We start from the raw sequence: 22,840 nt of genomic DNA, 5'->3' as shown, positions 1-22,840 counted from the left end.
ATTGTACTTTAACCATAGAGGCTTAGTAAATTTTTGTTGAATTAAATTGAGTTTCATTTCTAGAATCTGAAGACTGAGAATGCCAATAATAATAATAATAATAATAAAATTCCTTATCATTTAAATTTTATTACTGTAATATAAATTGAAGGTCCTATGGAACTCACCATAATGGAATTTTTACATGTATCAGATTTTTTATTTTAACAGATTTTTACCTACAAGTATTTTTAGTCTGCTTTGTGTAATTTATGCCTGTATAGACTGCATGCAAAGAGAAAAGTGACCACTTGGAAAAATTGAAACAGACTAATGAAAGACATAAGCAGGATGTGGAGAGATATTATGAGTGCAAACGTCATTTGGATTTAATTGAGATGCTTGAAGCAAAAAGGCCGTGGGTGGTAAGTCTTAATTTTTGGAGACAATTTCCTCTTCAAATGAAAAAGATGGGTAGTTCAAGTGGATAAGCAGCAATAAAGAATGCACCTTTGTTGTACCACATCTATTTTACAATCTTTTGCTTCATTTATTACATATACTAACTACAGTATGTTTTCTTGTTCCATTTAGTGGAATTGTATTTGTTCACTTGTTATTAATTACTGTTTTATTACAGATAAGTTAATCAAGTATTATTTTGTTGTTTAATCTGTATCTGAGAATTCTGTATAAAGACTTCAGCTAAAGATTTCTCTCATTTAGTAATCATATATATACTTATTACTTAATATATTGTGTCTCCTGGTAGAAAGGTAAGCTCCTTGGGGGCAGGGGGATATATCTCTTTTCGTCCTTGTAACCCCAGCCTGTAAATGCCTTTGCATATACTACTAGATGCTTAATGATGAATTCTTGCTGAATTGGAATGGATCACATCAGGTTTTTTAAATCTTGCTCACCTAGGGTTTCCAATCAGGTTTTACTCTACTGCTTCGTTTTGGCATGGATTAGGTTTTATCAAGCCAGAAAGACTGTTAGACTGGCAGTGGACACTTTGGCTGTAGTCTAGGCATATCAGCCTAGCTAGCTCAGGGTAGAAGAACTCACCACCAGAAGGTCAGCCATCCAGGAAAAATACTTTTGGCCATGGCAACTCTTAAAAATGAAAAATGTTTGATTTGCATTTGTAAATGAAAATCTGTGTATTTTCAAGAGTTCATAAAGAAAGAGAGAGAAATAGAGTGTATGTATATGCATGCGCATGTGTGCACGTGTTTGTGAGAATTTAGTCTCTTCATATCATGATGGTCAGGTCATTGAGAAACCACTTGGAAGATACAGTTAATATAGAATTTACCTTCTGACTCATCTAAAATATTTTTGCTAAAATCCCATTCTCTGTGTTCTATGGTTCTGCCTCTAATTGCTATATAAAGTATTTGCTTTTGAACCTTTAGTGCCCTTAAATTACTTAATTATTTAGTCCTTGTGAATTAACATCTCTTAAGATAACTTTCAGTCAGAGCACTATGGTTTTTCACTTTAAGGTTTTGGGCTATAATTTGAATTCGTGCTCTGGACTTCATTAATGTATCCACTGTCAATGAGGATGCATTATGAAATTTGTTTTTCTTTACCATTTTACTACTTAAATAGAATAGGAATGGTTGTTTTTGGATACTAGGAAGACCTCTGGACACATTCTATGTTTGTCCCTTTTTTCTTTATCCCTGCCCTATTCTCAAGTATTTCTTTATTTTTCCTCCTAATTTACATCTTTTTATCTTTCCATCTCCTATTTTTCTTCCTACTCTCACTCTTTAGCCCACGTACTTTAACATCATTTATGTACCAACCTAGAATAGCAGGTTAAATTCCATCACCTCACTTTTTTCCAAGGAATATGAAAATGTTCGCCAGCAGTATGAAGAAGTAAAACAGAATCGTGACCAGATGAAGGAAGAGCTTAGAAAACTCAAAGAGACACAGGGCCCTCTAACACAAAGAATTCAAGAGTATGAAAGGCAGCGCCGACAATTGGATAATCAGGTCAAAGTGAAGGTACTGTATTTACATTGAATTTCAGTTTGTTTTCATATAGAAGAGCTGAGCAAAAATGTGTAATATAGAGCCTAAGTTGTTGCTACCAAATCTGCCCTTGTAGGAACTAAGGAATTGGGAAGAGATTCTGCCTGTAGAGCATTCTCTCTACCAAAACTTTCTGATAGGAATAACATCTATGTAGCGCTTTAAAATTTACAAAGAAGCTGTACATATAATCTTAAAGTCATCAAACTTTATATTTGGAAGGGACCTTTTAAAGATTAACTGTCTGGCAGATGAGGCTCAGAATGTTTAAGAAAGTAAAATTAGGCTTTGACTCTTCAGATTCCTAATCAATTGTGTTTTTTATTCATTATACTACAACTGCAGTCATGAATCACTCTAAACAAACCCAGTGTCACAGGTATGATCCCTGTACTGAATGTTAAGCTTCACACAATGAAAAAAATTGCCGAACACATTACAATCTTGATCCTAGCCAGCCCTCTCGACTGGTTTGGACAAAAGTGTAGATGTCTTAGCACAACAATATTCCACATATTGTTGGAAAAAACTTTGCAAATGCATGTTCCTCTTGATGAGTTCCTCATGTTGAACATTTGAAACATAGTGCATTGTTTTTATAGTACAGTTTTTACTATTTAGATCTCAAATATCATTTCTGTTGAAATACTCGTTATTCATATGCATATGAGATCTCATCAGTCTGCTGGATGTTCCCTCTTACACTAATCCGTCCCTACCCATCCTTTGGGAGACTTCCTATAAACCTACTATAGGGGATCCACCTAATGACATTCCTTAACTTTCCTTGATAAGAGGATATTGGTGGGACCAAATATTTGGGCTATCCACCTGATATCACTTGTTATTGCCACAGCACTTGCCCATCTACTCTTCCTATTTTCCTAATGAATTTTGCCCCTATTCTTTGAATTTCTTCCTCAGTAATGCGTTGCAACCAGCTCATACCCACCACGTGCCTCCATATTGGTGTGTAAGCCTGCCCTTTGTTTCTGGAAAAAGGTGCAGTTTACTAAAGGAAATCCAGTCTGTTCTTGTTCTCCTTATTAATTCTGTGTTATAAAAATTATATTCTGATACACTTGTTCATCTCTATTCCAAACTTTTAAAAAGCAATTTCATTTTACTTTTTAAAAGCATTTTTGTTAGTAATCTGAGTGATAGTAGCTACTAAAAAAAAATCCAAAATAGTAGATTTGACTGTACCAGAAATTCTGTCTTCACAGGGCAAAATGCTAAAGAACAGGGAGTCAAGTAGAGAAAAACTTTCTCATTGGTTAAAAAAAAAAGAGACAAGCATAGGCATGCTTATACTACTAGAAAATTAATGTTTGGGCATTTGTTTACAAACATGATGACTTGAACTTAAGGTACCGTGGGAAGGATCCTGCTGTACTACTATGTAAGTTTGCCTAGCTTCCCTGCCTACTTGAGATCTGGAAAATTAGGGTCAGATGAATGACTATGCACTTACTTAAATTTTAACTTATATACATTTTTATTTCCTTACAGAATAATGATATTAGAGATACATCTTGTAAATGCAAAGAAAAAAAAGATGCATTAGAAAGGAGAGAAAAACAAGTAAGACTGCATAATGAGATATTAACTACCTGAATTAGTAATACATGTACTGATATTGCCCTAGAGCAATGGTTCTTAATGTGGGGTTTGTAAACTTATTTTTACAAATATTTTTATAACTGTATTTCAGTGTAATTGGTTTGCTTTGTAATCCTATACTTTTTTTCTTTTTGCATTTAAAACATCATTCTGAGAAGAGGTCCATAGGCTTTACCATACTGCCAAAGGGATCCATGATACAAAGAAGATTAAGAATACCTGTTCTAGAGCATAGAAACCTGGTACAAATATAAGAGTGAAATGGGAAATTTCTGGGGAATTGCAGCTTTGTTAAAGCTCTCCCTGCACTATCATGTGATAGAAAGGCTTGTTCAAAATTTACTGGTTGAATAGGGAATCCTCTGAGGATTAGTATTTCCTGCTCATGGGAATAGTGGACCTAAGTGATTAGGATCTCCTAAGTTAATTAAGATATAAATGATAAAAACATACCCAATAACCTCATTGGAATTTCTTTCCATGAGGGCTTTTTTGTGCTCAGTAGAATTAATTTGCTTTTACATGGAAGTTAACTGTTACCATTCCCTCCAAGAAATATTTAGATATGAATATAATATATGTGAATAAATAGATTGCTACCTTTGAAGGAAATATTTTATTTGCATTTTTGGTTATAGTTTAAAGTATGTCATGAAATTGCTTTGTCCTCTTCCAAAAAGTATAAATTGCCAGGGAAATTTCTATTTGGGAAGAGATAATTATACAGGTTTCATGCTGAAACTTACGTATCAATGTCATTTTTCCCTTCTTCGTTCTTCTACTTCATAGTTGAAAAGACAGGAAAGTAAAGACAGGAGTAAAGTGGTACTCTTTAACTCCCCCTTCTGCCTGTTCTTTTCTAAAGTTCTAGAAGTTTTCTCCCAGTAGCTGATACAAAGTGAAATTGAAGTAGGATATGTAACGTAAGTAGCTTTTAGAAAGCTTTGAGAATCTTGAATCTAAAAAAAGCAACAAAGTTAGAAGAGCTTATATATGCATTTTCAGCACCAAAAGAAGGCAAGTGTTTCTTCGAAGATGTAAGGGGAAGAAGAGACTGTTATTAAACCTAGTTAATAAAAAGCAAGAAAATTTCTAAATTGTGTTTGGATGAATTCTTAGAAAAACTTCAGGTCGGGTTATGCAAACCTCAGCTTGGGAGTCTGCCTATCAAGACACAGGAACTATATGGACACAATTATAAAATGCTCTTTTCACAAATAAAGGCAGATCTAAATAACTGAGTAAATGTTAATTGCTCATGGGCAGGCTGAGCCATTATAATAAAAATGACAAAGTAAATTAATTTACTTATTCAGTATCATCCCAATCAAACCACAAAAAAATGACTTTATAGAGCTAGAGAAATTTATAACAAAATGCATCTGGAAGTACAGAAGGTCAGGAATATTAAGGTAATAAATGAAAAACAACAGGAAGGAAAGAAACCTAGCAGTACATGGTCTTAAACTACACTATGAAGACATAATTGACAAAACAGTTTGGTCGTGGATAAGAAATAAAGGTTGATCAGTACAGTAGATTAGATACATAATATATAGAAGCAAATGAACATAAGAGACAAAAGACAGTCGCTGGAACTTAACAGTTTAGTGAGTGAGACACCATGCAAATAAATATATACAAAACAAGTTATAGATAGGATAAGTAGGAAAGAAGAGCACTAGACTTAAGAGGGGTTAGAGAAAGCTTTCTGTAGAAGGTAGGGTTTTAGTTGGGACCTAAAAGAAGCCAAGAAGGTCAGTAGTTGGAGCAGAAGTGGGGAGAGTATTCCAGGGAGAGGAGAATGCCAGCCAAGAGAAAAGCTCCAGATGGGTACATGATTTAGACGTAAAGGGTGATATAATAAACAAATTAGAGGACCTTGTCATATCTATAGATGGGGGAAAACGCATGACCAAACAAGAGATAACAAGGTTAACCAGATGAAAATGGATAATTTTGATTCCATAAATTAGATACTTTTTTGCACAAACAAAACCAATGCAGCTAAAATTAGATGAGAAGCAAAAAATTGGGAAATATTTGCAGCATATTTCTTTGATAAAGATCTCATTTCTAAGATTCATGGGGAACTGAGTAAAATTTATAAGAATAAGAGCCATTTCCCTATTGGTAAACAGTCAAAGGATATACAGGCAGTTTTTAGAAGAAGATATCCAAGCTGTCAATAGCCATATGAAAAAATCACTAATAGACACAAATTGAAGCTGTTCTGAGGTACCACCTTGCACCATCAGAATCACTAAAATGACAAAAGAGACAAATGACAAATGCTGAAGGGCATGTGAAAAATAGGTACACTAAATGCATCCTTGGTGGAGCCATGAATTAATCCAACCATTTTGGAGAACAATTTGGAACTGTGCCCAAAAAGCTATTCTTTCTATTGAAAAGATACTGCTCCTGGATCTGTACACCCAAAAAGGTCAAGGAAAGAGAAAGAGGACCCATTTGTACAAAATTATTTCTAATATAGCTCTTTTTGTTGTAGCAAAGATTTGGAAATTGAGGGGTACCTATCAGTTAGGAAATAGCTAAACATGTTCTGCTATATAGATGATGGAATACTACTGTGCTATAAGAAAGGGTCAGTTTTAGAAAAACTTGGGAAGACTTGTATGAACTGATACAGAGTGAAGTTAGCAGAATCACGGAGAACAATTTATTCATTAACAACAATATTGTAGGCTCTGAAAGATCTAGCGATTTTGATCAACACAGTGACTAGCCATAATTCTGAAGAATTCATGATAAAACATGCTTTCCACCTTTAGATGGAGGAGCGATGGGTTCAAAGGGCAGATCTGAAGCCCATGTTCTTTTCCTCCTTTGTGGGTATGAGGGACATAGCTAATGCAGGAATTTGTTTTGCATGCCTATAACATATTTGTAATGACCTTTGGGTTTGGGGAAGGGGGGAGTTGCCTTCTCAATGAGTAAGGAATGAGGAGGGAATTTAGAACTCAAAATAAAGGTGAGGGGGGAAAATTTTTTTATATTAAAAGACTAAGACAAAAAAAGATGGTTGTACTGATTTGTAGGCCCATCAGCAATGGACCAGTGTGCCTATCTTCCCACAGCCTACCCAGCATTAACTATTCTCTTCTCTTGTCATCTTTGCCAGTTTACTAGGTGTGAAGAAAACCTTAGGTGAGGCCTTTTTGGTTTAAATTTCTCTTACTATTAGGGACTTGGAGTATTCTTTCATATGGTTGTTAATATAGTTTGCACTTCTTTTTTTGTGAACTCTTTCTTCCTATCTTTTGACCATTTATTGGGGTTGTCTTTTGGTCTTACATATATGTTAGTTGTCTTGGATACTAAAATCTCATCAGAGAAACTTGAAAGAAAGTTTTCCCATTCAACCACTTCCCTTATTATCCTGAGTACATTCATTTTGTTGTACAGAAGCTGTTCAGTTTCATATAATCAGTCTGGTCTTTAATATTAAGGTTGTGTATCCACTTAAAATATGTAATGGAATATGGCATAAGTGTTGATATAAGCCTAATTTCTGCCAGTTCTCCAAGCATTTTTTATCAGAGAGTTCCTTAATAATTTATATTTTTCAGTTTATTGAACATTGGAGTTTTGAATTTTTCTGCAGCAAAATGGTTTCTTTTTAAGTATAAAAATTTGGATATTCATCAAGTTTCATTTGTTTCTATGAATTTGTTATTGTTACCACATTATATTTCTATTGTGCCCCATGACTGAATTTTGCTCGTATTTACTTGATAGGCCTTAGAATGACTCTTGTTTACATATACTTTGAAATACATAGTTGGGCTTAAAATAGGATTTTGTCACCTTTAGTAAGGAATAAAATATTTGTATACTTAGAATGCTGATGTTACCTTTTTAAAAAATCAGTAATAGAGCCTTATAAACCAACAAAAAAATTCCCAAGTAATAACTTACTCTTTTACTCTTGTTAGATTGAAGAAGCAAAGCATGCTTTCAGAGTGAAGCGAGATGAAGAGGATAATAGACTGCAGAGAATAAGTAACACTCGTAAGATGATTGATGATTGGCAGAGTGAAATTGAGTCTATAGGAAACTGCGAGAATCTGCAGCCTCAAATTGATATCCTTAATGATGAACTGAAACAAGTGGAAGAGGAAAAGTCAGCAATTGATGTAGAGATAAATGAGAGGGTAAAAGAGATAAAAAGTCTACATAAAGAAAAAGCCAGTAAGTTTTGTTAAAATTCTGCCAAAGTGTGTGTGTACTTAAATACTATGTTGGTTTAAATAAAAGCTATATTATTTTCCCCCATTTGGTTTGTATAAAACCTGAGGCTGTCCTACAATCCACTGTTGTTTTCATGTGTTAGATATTTACTTCCTGTCATTCAGCAAGCATTTTTAAGTGTATACTATGAGTAAGGCTCTGAGCTAAGCTTTAGAGATACAAAGAAAGGCCAAAGACAGCCCCAGTTCTCAAGGAGCTCATAATCTAAAGGGGAAGACAACATGCAAACAATTCTATTCAAAAAATACATGTACAGAATAAATTGGGTATAGTCTCAGAGGGAAGGCATTAGCACTAAAAGTAATTAGGAAAGGCTTCTTGTACAAGGTGAGATTCTATCTGGGACTTGATGGATTCCAGGGACAGGTATGAGAAGGGAGATAATTCCAAGCATAGGAGACAGCCAATAAAAATTCATGCAGTCTAGAGATGTAGTGTCCTGTTTGAGGATCAACAAACCAATGTTACTGCATCACAGAATATGTTGGGGGTTGTAAGAAGATTGTAGGAAGGGGCCAGGTTATGAAGAGCTTTGAAAAGCAAACAATTTTATATTTTATTCTTGAGGTGACAGAGTCACTGGAATTTATTGAGTGGGGTGGAGTGGGAATGAAGGAATGACGTGATCAGACATCTGCTTTTAAGAAGATCACTTTGACAGCTAAGTGCAAGGTTGACTAGAGTGGGGAGAGACTTGTGACAGAGAAATCACCCAAAAGGTATTGCAGTATTCTAGCAACAACATATTGAGGCCTTGCACCAGGGTGATGGCAGTATCAGTAGAAAAGGGGGATGTACATGAGAAATGATTCAAAGTTGGACCCGGCAACAGATTGGATATAAGTTGTTAAGAGAATGAGGAATTGAGGATGACTCTTGTATTTTCTATTTTTAAAATTACCTATGAAGCAATTACAGTGCTAGATATACTATATTTAACAAATGTTTGATAAATAACTGCATTAACTCACTATGCTTTTCAGGGGCATAATGCTTTATTTTTGTTTTTCCAAAATAGCTGTAACTACTCGTATTATATGCCTTGATAACTTACTGAATCAAAGGGAAGAGAAATTGAGAATGAGATATCGTGATACACATGATGCTGTTATGTGGCTAAGAAAAAATAAACATAGATTTAAGAAAACAGTTTTTGAACCCATAGTGCTCATGGTAAGAGATTCTGTTTATTTTAAGAACATCTTATTTTGTCACTATTGTGATTGATTAACTATATTTGTTGTAGTAAGAATTTTTAGAAAAGTAACACCTCATTTATTTCATAAGTTATATGTCTGGCCACTTGTAACAGATTTTAGTCTTGAATTAAGTTTAAATGTACAATCTCTCACACCTAGGTAATCTCTGAGGCCTTCACTGTACCATATTACACAATGCAATAGTTGATATTCATAACAATGATCCTGAATTGTCAAGATCAGATTTTGTTTATGCTGTGTTTAATAAGGGAGGTATATGTTTGCCTACTTTAAATGTAATTTAAATGAAAATCTAGTAATTAAAGTATATGTTTTATTGATATCTCAAATTCACTTATGTGGAATAACCCATTCTGTGACAGTCTTAGATAAATAGGATATTGTGTGTAGATAATGAAACATAAAATAGATCAGAGAATCATGATTTACATAACAAAAAGATATTTTACTTACAGAAGAATTTACTAGACTGTTCCTTTAAATTGGGGGTTCTTAACCTGGAGTCCATGAACGTTTAAAAAATATATTATGATAACTTTTATTATAATTGGTTTCCTTTGTGATACTATGTATTTTATTTTGTATATTTAAAAACATTATTCTGAAAAGGGAGCCAAAGACTTTACGAGACTGCCTAAGGTGGTCCATGACATAAAAAAAGGGTAAGAACTTCTGGTTTAAATAGACCACTAGTTTTCCTTCAATATTGGATAAGTGAAACATAATCGTATTTTATTTTAATCACATTTTTATTTACAGCAAATATTCAAAGCAATTTGTTGCTCTTGCATATATTTAATTTATATTAGTGATAGTGTGCATAAAAGTATTCTCATGATGCCCCCCTCACACACACACACTCTCTCTTCGTGTGTGTGTGTGTGTGTGTGTGTGTGTGTGTGTGTGTGTGTGGATTTCTAATACTTTAAATGATTCAAGCACATCTCCCTTAAAGTTAAATATTACTGGAAATAAAATGTTATTTCAAAGGTTTTGAGACATTTTTGAAGTACCCTAAATATTAAATATATCTTGGGAAGTGATTCTTATTAAGTCTCTATAGCAACAATAGAATCAGGTAGAAACGCTAACTAAAAATGGTTCTTAACTTTACTGGAATTTGACATCCTGTTTTCATCTTTTTTCCTAACAGCCTTCTCTCATCCACTTAGTGTGACACATTTATCATTTAAATAAAATTTAAGTTTATTTTGCAGAGAATTTCATGATATAGTTTACTTTTTTTTTTAAACCCACTAGATCATTTATAAACTCCTTGCTCTCCTTCGCCCTGTCCCAGTACCTAGCACAGGACTTGGCCAAAGAGCAGGTATTCAGTAAATATTGAATAAATACTAGGATATTAAACATGAAATTTAAGAATTGTTATACTGAAAATGTTTAGCTTCATATTAAAGTCATCATATGAATTCTAAGTTCTAAAGAGATTTTATTTCATTCTTTGTATTTGATTTCCCTGTTACCCATTTCAATTTCCATATGTTCTTGTATATTGTAAAGATAGCTGTCAAGTTTGGGGCGTTCTGGGAAATTTTTCAGTAGCTGGATATGTTTATTAAAAACTTTTATTCTTATTGGGGTATTGTATGCATTTATATTTTTTAATTCACCAAAAACATGTACAGAATAGGAACTTAAATGCCCTGAAGGTAAAATATTGGTCAGCGACCAGCTCTAGTGATCAGTTGTTAATAGAGCTTTGGACTTTCTTTTTTCTCATAAATATATTTAACTATATGCAAGACTAGACTTGATAAATTAAATTGTAATTCAAGCTTAAACAGGATTTATTTTTAAATGTTGAGCCTTAAACCAGTATTTCTTCTAGGACTTTTGACCTTTGATAGTTCATTTATAAAGACACTATTTTTAAATGATTTCAATAGTCATAAATATGTCATTTCTTCTCTTGATTTAGATCCACGTGAAAGACTATAAAAATGCCAAATATATTGAAAACCATATTCCATCAAATGATTTGAGATCTTTTGTATTTGAAAGTCAAGAAGACATGGAATATTTTCTCAAACAGGCAAGTTCCTAGCGATATATGATACTTTGAACATCTGAGTGGATGTTTTCAATTTTAGAGCTCAAAGAATGCCTAATAACCAGAATTTTATTTCTCTTGCCGAGGTAGCCTGATGTAATTAACTTTGTTAGCAGGTAACTGTTTATAGATTCTCTTGGTTTTGGTTGTCTTCTCCCTGGCTTTTTCATAAATTTAATTCTTTAAGGATCTGTGATTTTATTTTTGTGAGTATTGCCTCAGTTTATGCAGATTGCAACAAATTGTAATTTGTAACATTATTATGGAATATTATTTGTGGAAATGTCAATCAACCAACATTTATTAATTACCTACTGTATGCCAGGGATACAAAGAAAGGTGAAAGACAGTCCCTATTTTCATGGAGCCTTATAGTCTAATTGGGGAGATGACATGCAAACCACGAGTGTGGACAAGCTACTTCTCCCCTGCCTCTCTTTTCTTCTCCTTACCCTGCTCCTAATTGCAGATGTTTGCTCTTTTTTTCTTTTCTTTTAATCTCTCCCCTTCTCATTCAACCCTCAGCTTATGACTAATCCCTCATCAATGCTACCTTCCTCTTTCCGTGTTACGTTTAATGTATTTCTACACCAAATTCTTTGTGTATTTTTGTATACATACGTGTGTGTGTGTGTGTGTGTACACACACACACACACACATACACATACATAGTGGGGCAGATAGGTGGTGTGCAGTGGATACAGTGCTAACCCTGAACCCAAGAAGACCTGAGTTCAAATCCGGACTCAGACACTTACTAGCTGTATGATCCTGGGCTAGTCACTTAACTCTGTTTGCCTCGATTTCTTCATCTGTAACACGAGCTGGAGAAGGAAATGGCAAACCAGTTCAGTATCTTTGCCAAGAAAATCCGCAATAGGGTCACAAAGAGTCAGGCATAACTAAACAACAAAGAGAATGTGTGTATAAGTGTGTATTCAGTCCTCCTTTGCCCAGTTCAGATGAGAGAGTGAGATTCATGTAATGCCATTTTCTCCCACTCTTTCTTTCATATTTGTATATTATCTGTTTTGTGTATACCTATTTTGTGAGATATAGTCAATCCTCAACATTCGTGCATTTAACTTTCATGACTTAGTAACCTAATTGGCGCTTTCATGTTGACAACCGCATAAATCCACAGCTATGCAGAGTGGAGAAAAAAATGAGAGGTGTGATGCAAGCAAGTTTGTGGAGCAATTGATAACCTACTAAGTGCTTTACTGGTTTTATTAACCTACCATTGTAAAGAGAACCCTGTGCATTTATTACCTATTTTCATTGTTTGCCTTTAAAACTTGAGTTTTAGCATAAAATTATGCCTCTAAAGCGTAGTACAAGTCCTTTGGTCTCTAAACCCAAGCATGCAAAGTTAGTGATGCAGCTTAGTGAGAAAATAAAGGTGTTAGAAAAACTTTGCACCAGAATGTCTGTGGCTTTTGTCTACCATGAGTTTGGTGTCAACAAATCAACAATTCGTTACATCCACAAAAAGGAGGGAAGTGTTTATGGTACTTGTATTTCATGTATTAAGAAAAATGAATATTGTCTGAAAGCATTTTTTAATTGAGAGGTTACAACAAAAGGTCACAGACTTCTAGGGAATTACTAAGCAAGACATGTTTTGCATGTTACCCATTTTATTTTACATACAGCATTTTATGGATTATTTCATGATTATTATGTTAGGAAAAGTACATATTATTAGAATGAATGATTTGTTATAAAGAATTGTATGGAGAAAAAAATGTATTTTCAGTCATCACTAGCAAAATATTAGTTTTTGGTGGTCACAGGAACCTAACACCCTATTTCCCATAGGTTCAATGTACTAACCGTCACGTTTTTTTACTTTTGTGCCATTTTCTAGTAACATTACTCCCACAAAAGTTGAGAATTGACTGTAACAACTTCCTTCCCCTTCTTCCGATATTCCCTTTACTCTCCTTTTCTTTCTTCTTTTAAGACCACTAAAACAGAACAAAATCACCCCTAGGTCCTCTGTCTTACTTAATTTACTTAACTCCCTCTCTGATTCTTGAAAATATTATGGTTTTGAAGGGATATTTATTTCTTCTCCCCCATTAAAATATAAGCATTTCATCATTGTATAGACTCTTCCATTGCTCAAAGTATTTACTTTTCTAATTTTTCACTTTTGTGTCTGCATTTGAACATTTTATTTGGCTCTGGTATTTCATCAGGAGTCCTTTGAAGGTAATCTATTAAGGGTCCATTTTTTTCCCCCTATATTATTCAGTTTTAGCAGGTAAGTTTTTCTTGGTTGTAAGGCTTTTAGCTTTTTGCCTTTTAGAAAATCATTTACCAAGATTACCTTTCCTTCTTAGTAGTAGCTGTCAAATCTTAGTGATCCTGAATATGGCTCCTTAAGTCTTGAAATGTTTCGTTCTGGTTGATTGCAGTATTTATTGACCTGTAAAACTCTGAATTTTGGCTGTTTTGGGGAGTTTTCATTTTGGGGTTTCTTTTAGGAAGCAACCAATAATTTTTTTTCTTTCTACTTTGCATCTGGGCAGTTTTCGTTTGTGATTTCTTGAAATCTGTCACCCAAGCTTTTTTGTTTACTTTCTTGATTTTTAGTTAGTCCAATAATTAATTCTTAGATTATCTCTCTTTGATTATTTTTCCAGGTCATTTTTTTTTAGTAATATATACTTTAAATTTCCTTATCTTTTGATTTTTCATATTTCTTATGTTATGGAGTCATTGCTTTTTGTTTAGCTCATTCTGAGTTTCAAGGAATCCAGTTCTTGGGTAAGATTTACTATTTTCTGTTCTACCTGTTAATTCAACTTCACATTCTTTTTTCATTAACTCTCCTTTCATTGAACACATTTATTATCTTTTGCTTAAATTCTTCCAGGTACTTTTATATACTTGCTGCAGAGTTCCTCTCTTCTTCTAGGTTTACTTCTTGGTCTATTCTTATTTATACTTATAGTATTTCTCCCTTGTGTTTAGCATTTTGTGCTATTTATTCATATCTCCAGTCTGTTTCTGGTTTGGAGCTTTCAGACTCTCCTCTTTCCTGTATTCTTGGATGGTATGGATAGGTCCCTCTTGGTTTTGAATATAGAGGCTAAGAGTAGTTCTCACCCTCTGCAGCAATTCCTGGGTTTTGACTCAGTCTCCTTATAGCTAGACTTAGATTTTGACCTCAGTTTTTTCTCTGTCACCTCCCAGGGCAGTCCCAAATCCAGACGTGGCCACATCCTACATCACATGACCCTGATAGACTCCAACCAAATACTGTACATGTGGTAGCAGACCTCCTGCAAAACCCCAGGTTTTGTCCTGGCTCTTTTTTCTACTATGGCTTAGGTTTGAGTTCCCTGGGCCCTAGGGTTCCCTAAGTGCTATTCTGGCTTGTCTCTTGCAGTGTTCAGATGTGGGCTATGTGAGTTTTCTAGGCTTCTGTAGTCTGGCTGTATCTCCCACTGTGAATCAAGGTTAGACTGACTGAGTGTTGGTCTGGGCAGACTGCTTCCTTATTAGGCTGGTTCAGTCTCTTGCAGTAGTTTAAGCAGGAGCTGCCTAGACACTCCACTGCCCACGTGCTGGTCTAACCTTGTCTCCTGTGGGGGCTCAGGAATAGGCTGCCTAAGCATTATGCTGCCTGCTCACTGGCTGGATCTGGTCTCCTTTTGTGACTTGGGTGGAGCTTACTGGGCAACCAGTCTGGCCCGGTTTCATGTGGGTCCAGACTGCTTGTACACTGTGCCTTCTACCTACACTGGATTGTCTCTGCTCAGATCTAATGCTGGTTTTTGACAGTCTTTTCCTGCAGTCCCAGAGCCTGGACAGTTTCTCTCTGGTCTTTTTTTTTTTTAACCAGTATTCCTTCTGGTGTATTTTTAGAGCTTTAGTGGTATGTTTGTGGAGGATATGGATTCTTCAACATCCTAACATTGCGTTCTTAGTTGGAAGCCTTCTTTGTATTTTATAAAGTATTGCTCTTGGTTCTGCTTTCTGGAGCCAAATAAAACAAGTTTAATCCTTCTCCCAGGTGACAGCCCTTCATATGTTTGAAGACAGCTGTTATATCCTCCCGATTCATTTTCTCTCCAGGCTCAGTATCCCCAGATCCTTCAACAAGTTCTCATATATTATGAACTCCAAACTTCACACCTTCCTGATTCTCTGCCCTGGATCCTTTCCAGCTTCTTATTTTTCTTCCTAAAATGTGATGGCCAGAACTGATGACATTATTCTAGATGTAGCCTACCCAGAGCAGAGTACAATGGGACCTCCGTATTCACTGAAGTGGTGCCTCTTAAAGCTAAGATTGCATTTGCTTTCTTGTTCCTTTATAACATTCCTGATAGGCAGGGAGGTTGGGAGGGGGAGTATCCACCTCTTGTCTCTGGTTCCTCTCCCACTTCTCAGTCCTTTGCAATTTGACTTAAGATCTTATCATCCACCTGAAACTTGAAATTGTTTTCTCCGGAGTTACCAAAAATCTCTTAATTAGTCAGTCTTTCTTGACTTCTCTGCCAGAATTGATATTGTTAATTGCCCTCTCCTGGATACCATCGTTTCTCTGGGTTTTCATAACACTTCATTCTCTTGGTTCTCTTCCTAACTTTCTGACCATTCCTTCATTTCCTGTGCAGGTTTTATCTTCTCTTACACCCTCCTGACTATGCATACATATGGCTCTGTCTTGATCCCTCTTCTCTTTTTGTCTGTACTTTTTATTTGATTATCTTTATATCATTATCTTCCATGAGCTTAATTGCCATTTCTATGAAGATGAATGAACTAATGAAAAAGCATGCGCTAAGGTCTGAGAATATAGATAGAAAAGGAAGACAGTCGCTGTTCTTTAGAAACTCATATTCTAGTAAGAGGACAATACATACTGGAGAGTTCAGCTGCAGGGCAAGTGGACATGGACATGCCCAGGGGGCATTAGGGTACGCTGGTAAGGCAGATGGTTGTGTTATTTCTAGTGATAGAGATCATATCTGTTTCTGATGTTGAACCGTTTGACAGTGCCAAAGACTTTGTTGTCAAGATATTTCTTTTCTGGATAAATGATTAGAGAACTTTATTTTCTAAGTAGCTTGTCTGCTTAGGATGAGTGAGCTTTTTCACCAATTGCAGAGGCACTTGGCCTGCCCATTTTAACCTTTGCAACATTTCTTATATGCCGCTTTCTCTCCTTTGACATTACTGCCACTCTGCGACAGGCCCTCATCTCTCCTGGGCTATTGCAATAATAGCGATTTGCAAAAAAAAAAAAAAAAAAAAAAAGCAGTTGCAAACAGATAGCCTGCTGGTGGGTCTGCCTGCCCACTATTGCCTTTAACTGCTCCAATCTGCCCTTCATTCAGCATGTCATACACATACACACCCACTCAGTAAGCTCCAGTGGCTCCATATGCCCTCCAGGATCAAACATAAAATCCTCTATCTGGCACTTAAAGCCCTTCATAACCTAGGTACCCCCTCCCCCCTTTTCTTTTACCAGTAGTGTTAAACTGAAATAGAAATAGATCCCTGAAAGATATATATTGACTTAAAGAACCACAAATTAACATTATGTATGTTGCGTTTTTGTTTACTTTGTTAAATTTTAACCACTTACCTGGTTCAGGCTTTCAAGAGTTTTGCTAGCAATGAGTTTGATATCTCTGTCTTACACCTTACTCCCCCCAGCCACATATTTTAGATCTGGTGACTCTGGCCTCCTTGCTGTTTCATAAACAAGACACTCTATCTCTTAGCCCCTGGTATTTTCTCTGGCTGCCCCCATGTTTGGAAATGTTCTCACTTTTCATCCCTGTCTACTGGTTTCCCTGCCTTCCTTTAAGTTCCATCTAAAAATCTCAACTACAGAAAGCCTTTCCCTGATTCTCCCTTGATTCTAGTGACTTGCTCTGTTGGTTATCTACAGTTTATCCTATTTATAGGTTGGTTGTACTTATGTGTTTGTTTGTTGTCTCTCCCTTTGGATTGTGAGCTTTTTGAGAGCAGGGGCTGTCTTTTGCCTCTTTTTTGTATCCCCATCACTTAACACAGAGTCTGGCACACAATAGCGGCTTAATAAATATTTATTGACTGATATACATCTAGTAGAATGCCAAGATAAGATTCAGCTTTTTAATGGAGCCATGATATCAGTTGATAAGAATATTTATTTCAACAATTCATACAGCAACTCATCAATCCCATCTGTGGGACTCTTGTTCTTGTCCTCCATGGTACATCATACACAATGAGGATACACTAGGAGCTTTCCCAGAAGATACAGAAAAACAAAATGGCATTTTCCCCATTATTATCTGATATGGTTCTATGAAATGGTATCAATAGCAGTAAAACAAGAGAAAGAAATTAAAGCCATAAAAATAATTGAAGAGGAGATAAAGCTACTGATGACAAGATGGTTTATTTAGAAAGTCTGAAGCAGTCAGCAAATATATTATTGAGAAAATTAATAATTTCAGCAGAGTTGTGGGCTACAAAATAAATACACAAAAATCAACAGCATTTCTGTCTAATAATAATACCTAAGAAGCAATAATAGAAAGGGAAATCTCATTCAAAATAAATGTATAAAATATTTGGGGATCAGTCTGCCAACTTATACAAAATACTTGTATAGATCCAATTACAAATTGTTCCTTAAAGAAATAATAGGACAGCTTAAGTAACTGGTGGAATATTTAGTACATATGGGTAGGCCAGGCCAATATAATAAACATACCAAATACAACTAGTTAATTTGTTTATAATGCTACACCAATCAACTTCCAAAAAGGTATTTTTATAGAGCTCAATAAAATAATAATAAAATTCATTTGGAGGAACAAAAGATCGAGAATAGTAAAGAATATAATGAAAAAAGGTAGGAAAGAGGAACATGACTTCCAGACCTCAGAGTATAAAAAGTAACAGTCATCAAAATCATTTGTTGAAAGTTGAATGTAAAGAAATCTATATCAGATTTCTCTGATAAGAGTTTAATAGCCACAATATACAGATATTCAACATGTATATGTTACTAAAAGCCATTCCCCAATAGATAAATGGTCAAACAATTCTAAAAAAACTTGTAAACAACTATATGAAAATGTTCCAGATCACTAATAATAAGAGAACTGTAAATCAAAACAGCCCTGAGGTTTCACTTTACACCCAGCAAATTGGCAAAGATGACAAAGATGGGAATAACCAGTAGTAGAAAGGTTGTGGGAAAATAGGTACTCTGGCCACATTGTTGATAGAGCTGTCAATCCGTGCAAGCATATTGGTAAGCAATTTGGAATTATGCAAATAAAGCAACTAAAATGTCCATATGCTTTGACTTGGAGATCCTCTTATTAGGCATATACCCCAAGGAAGTCATTGAGGAAAAAAACTCATGTACCCCAGAATATTTACAGCAACACTTTTTTGTGATAGCAAAGAATTAGAAACAGTTAACAAATTGTGGTATGTAGATGTAATGCAGTATTACTGTGCTGTAAGAAATGATAAATATGGTGAATATAGAGAAGTATGGCAAGATCTACATGAGTTGGTGATGTAAAGTGAATTAAAAAGAGCCAAGAAAACAATATACACAGTGACCAAAACATAAATGGAAAGAACAACAAGTACAAAAAATCAAAAGTGAATGTTGCAGAATTACAAAGAAAAAGCATGAAAAGATGTGGGAAGATTATTCCCACTCCTTTGCAGAGGTGCAAAGTCCACAAGTGTGGAACATTGCATATATGTTCAAGTTTTTTATTGCATTGATTGGTTTTGCTGGGTTTTTATTTTATTTTCCTCATTTTTCTTTAAAAAATGTTATTTATTATAAAAGATGGCTCTTTCACCTTACTGGTGAAATTTATTATTAAAAAAATTTTTGCAAATCTTTGCCATCTTTCATCTCTTTGTTGTCCTTCTGATATCATCATTCCTAAATATTCTCAGAAAGACTTTGCTTAATTTGGTCTCTCACCTTAAACTTGTTTTACTTTTGGCTCTCTTTCTCTGTTTTATGAGATGAGACTGCTCATAATATTCCATAATGCTCTCTTAAGATTATACAAATAAATTTATATTGTAGCCCTTAATATTTCATGATGCTCTCTTAAGATTTTACAAATAAATTTATATCCCAGCCCTTAATTCATTAACTGTTTTCGTTATAAAGCTTATTATTTTGTCATTTTAATAATTGTTTTGAAATTGCCTTTAAAGAATGCTTTTACTTTCCTACAATCTAGATGCGTGACCATCACAAATTAAAAGTAAATGCTGTTTGTATTCCCAGTATTGCATATGCAGATAGAGTACCCACAAGGTCTCTGAATGATCTAAGGTAAGTATTTGAAATTATTTCTAATTTTGAACCTTATTCACCTCTTAAATGTTTTTAAGTATTATTTACAATAAAAAAATAATTGGAAAAATGTATTTTATAATATACACTAGTCAACCTAAAAAACTAAGAACATTCTGTTGCTGATCTTTGTATTCATTAGGAAATACGGACTTTTTTCCTATCTGCGAGAGTTATTTGATGCACCTCAATTTGTGATGAGTTACCTTTGCTACCAGCATCATGTTCATGATGTGCCTGTAGGAACAGAAAAGACCAGAGCAATAATTGAACAGGTGAGAAGGTCATAACTAACACTGTGGTTACATTGTGGCACTTTAAAAGGTAAAATCCTTGTAGAAAATGGCAGAAGTACTGGAAATAGCATTCAGAACAATAAGAGAAGGTGATAGCGTTGTGGTTTTGTCTTTAAGCGATCATAAATTACCTTGGCATTTATCATTTTTAGTACATCAAAAACAAGGACTAATAGCTAAAATTGACAGCAAGAAGTAAAGGGGTGATTTATTTACCTGGATTAAATAATAACTAGTACTTTTAGGTTAACAGATTGAATGTGAAACTTCACCTGAAACACTTCTACTTTTATTCTTCTTGGTAAATATCTCTAGATTATCTCGATGGTGTAGCTGGAAAGCTGAAATTGTCTTGTAAGGAATATGTAATTTAAAATGATAGATGTTATAAAATCATACAGGCAATACCATCCTTTTACATATGAATGTCCACCACCACTGTGAGAACATAGCCCTAGTTGTAGCAGCTATTCAGACTGCCTTCTTTCCTGTCACCAGTACCCTGACTCTTAAATAGTCATGTGTGTATATGCATACACATATACCTACACACACACACACGCACACGCACACGCTTTGTCTCGCCAGTGCTTCCCCCCATCTTTTACTGATCATACTAGTATAATAAATACTCCATCTTGCCCACAGAACTCTTCCACAACCCTCACACAAATTGTGACAAAATTACAAAGGAGCAAGAACTAGATTGTTACCTCCCACCCCCTTTGCACAAGAGTTATTAACCTTTATTGTGTCATGAGCCATGGCAGTTTGGTGAAGCTATAGACCCTTATTCAGATTAACATTTTTTTTAAAATGTTAGTTTTATGAGAATTTTTTTAACCATCAAATTCAATAGAGCCATCATGCATGTTTTTGAATATTACAGTCTCAGATCTTCTTAAATAGGAAGTTAAAATGGCAATAATGGCAAACTAATATGAGGGATGCAGGTGATTTGACCCAATGTAGATTAAGGAGTTGTGTGCTGAGGGTGACATAGTCAGAAGGCATTGAGGGAAAAGGAACAAAGGATCGTTTTTTAAAAATTAATTAATTTATTTTTAGTTTTCAACATTTTTTTCCACAGGATTTTGAGTTATTTTCTCCCCATCTCTACCCTCTCCCCACCCCAAGATGTCATGTATTCTGATTGCCCCTTGCCCCAGTCTACCCTGCCTTCTATCACCGCACTCCCCCCCAATCCACTTCCCCCTTACTTTCTTGTAGGACAGAATAGATCTCTATACTCCATTGCCTGCATATCTTATTTCCCAGTTGCATATAAGAACAATTTTTAACATTTGTTTTTAAACAGATTAACATTTTTAAATGCATAAATTTTATAGGATTACAAAAGAAACCAATTATCCATTAGCAAAATATTTTTAAAACCAAAATAATTTTTCCCCATCCAAGTTCATGGATCCCCTGAAACCTATTCATGAATTCCAAATTAAGAACTTCTCCCCTAGAAGAAATACTGCAAAGTTCTTATTTTAGTAGGCCTTACCCTTAGGATTCCTTTTCCCAGCACATTACTTTAAGCCCTTATAAAGCCTACCACACATGTATCTTTTGTTACTAAGGCTTTTTATTGGACAGAAGGGTGGGAAAGAAATCTTTAACCTAACTTGTAGGAGCTTTTCATTTTGATCTTTGAGATGTATAAGGTATATATTCCAGTATTCGCATTCTTATATTTCAAATGAGGAAACTGAGGCTCAGAGAGTTTAAGTGATTTGTCTAAGATCACGTGGCTTAGAAACATCAGAGTCAGGAATCCTGACTCTTGTACTCCATCTACTATACCATGCTAGCTGTTTACCTATTTTCCTATAAAAGTAATATAAAACCTTGAGTACTATTAATATTCCCAGATAACAGACCTAAGCAGATTCTCCTCTCTTGCATAATCATGGTGTGGGAGTAAACTATCTTCTTGAAAATTTTGCTAGTAGAGAAAATACCAGCTGTGACTGGAAAGGCTTTGAGGCTGGGCCCGTCAATGATATTGGTAGGTGTAGTGTGAGGACCAGCCTCATTCATTTAAATGCCAAAAGTTTGGCCACTGGGTGATTGGTTTTGATTTTGATTTGCAGCCACAGCAGTTCTTAAAGCCTCTCATGTGAAACATAGAAGGGTTAGTATGTTTGTCAATGGAGTGTATACCCACACCAGTGAAATCATGGATCTTTTGTATTATTAAAGACTTTTTTTTTAAAGAAAAAGTAATGCTTTTACTTTGAGTAAGGAGTGAGGGTTTTTTTTTTCTTTTGAGCAAGAAGCAGCATACTATAGTGAAAAGAATCTTGATCTAGAAGTCAGGAAGTCTAAGTTCTGGTGGTCATCTCAGCCAGGTAACTGAGCATCTTAGCCTTTCGAGACCCCTGATTTCCTTACATGTAACACGAGAGTACATGGAGTGATCACTAAAGTCCTTTCCAGTCCTAAAATGTTACGAATCTAAGTTAGAAAGTTCAGCAAGTTTAGCAAAATATGGATAGAAGTCCCCAGTAGCATTTGTGCCTAATTTATTAGAATTAAATTAACCAGCATTCATGTGATGCCTATTATGTGCCAGACACAATACCGAGCACTTTGCCAGCATTATCTCTGGATCCTTTATAACAACTCTGGAAAGTAGGTACTATTATTGTCGTCATTTTTCAGATGAGGAAACTGAGGTAAACAGGTTAAGCTACTTGCCCATGGTCACATAGTTAATAATTATGTGAGGCTGGATTTGAATTAAAGTGTTCTCAATTCTAGGCCCATCACTTTATCCACTGTGCCATCTAGCTGCCCCAGTACCTGAAAATACTGTAACTGGAATTTTAAGGGTCTGTTGTGGTTTTAGAAAAGGAGACTCCTCAGCAAGGAGTTGTAACAACAGTGCCACTGCTATGGAAGCGTAAGGCCAATAACATCAGCACAAAGGAAGGCTGCTAGCATAGTTTC

At 35.1% G+C, this 22,840-nt stretch overlaps 1 protein-coding gene across 3 annotated transcripts in view; it reads left to right on the top strand.

The window, feature by feature from the left end:
• SMC5 (structural maintenance of chromosomes 5) overlaps positions 1-22,840 on the top strand; it is an 84,201-nt gene that overhangs the window by 29,445 nt on the left and 31,916 nt on the right. For all 3 annotated transcript variants that reach the window (XM_036738503.1, XM_036738502.1, XM_036738505.1), the window contains exons 6-13: positions 264-404; positions 1,843-2,004; positions 3,544-3,615; positions 7,614-7,869; positions 8,948-9,102; positions 11,089-11,202; positions 19,468-19,562; positions 19,726-19,858. In XM_036738503.1, the coding sequence (XP_036594398.1) occupies positions 264-404; positions 1,843-2,004; positions 3,544-3,615; positions 7,614-7,869; positions 8,948-9,102; positions 11,089-11,202; positions 19,468-19,562; positions 19,726-19,858 (1,128 nt within the window). The remainder of the gene's footprint in view (positions 1-263; positions 405-1,842; positions 2,005-3,543; positions 3,616-7,613; positions 7,870-8,947; positions 9,103-11,088; positions 11,203-19,467; positions 19,563-19,725; positions 19,859-22,840) is intronic.

The sequence above is a fragment of the Trichosurus vulpecula genome, chromosome 9, assembly GCF_011100635.1.
Source record: "Trichosurus vulpecula isolate mTriVul1 chromosome 9, mTriVul1.pri, whole genome shotgun sequence".
Taxonomy (NCBI): Eukaryota; Metazoa; Chordata; class Mammalia; order Diprotodontia; family Phalangeridae; genus Trichosurus; species Trichosurus vulpecula.
The sequence above is the reverse complement of the archived record's forward strand: the minus strand, read 5'-3'. Positions and strand labels throughout refer to the sequence as shown.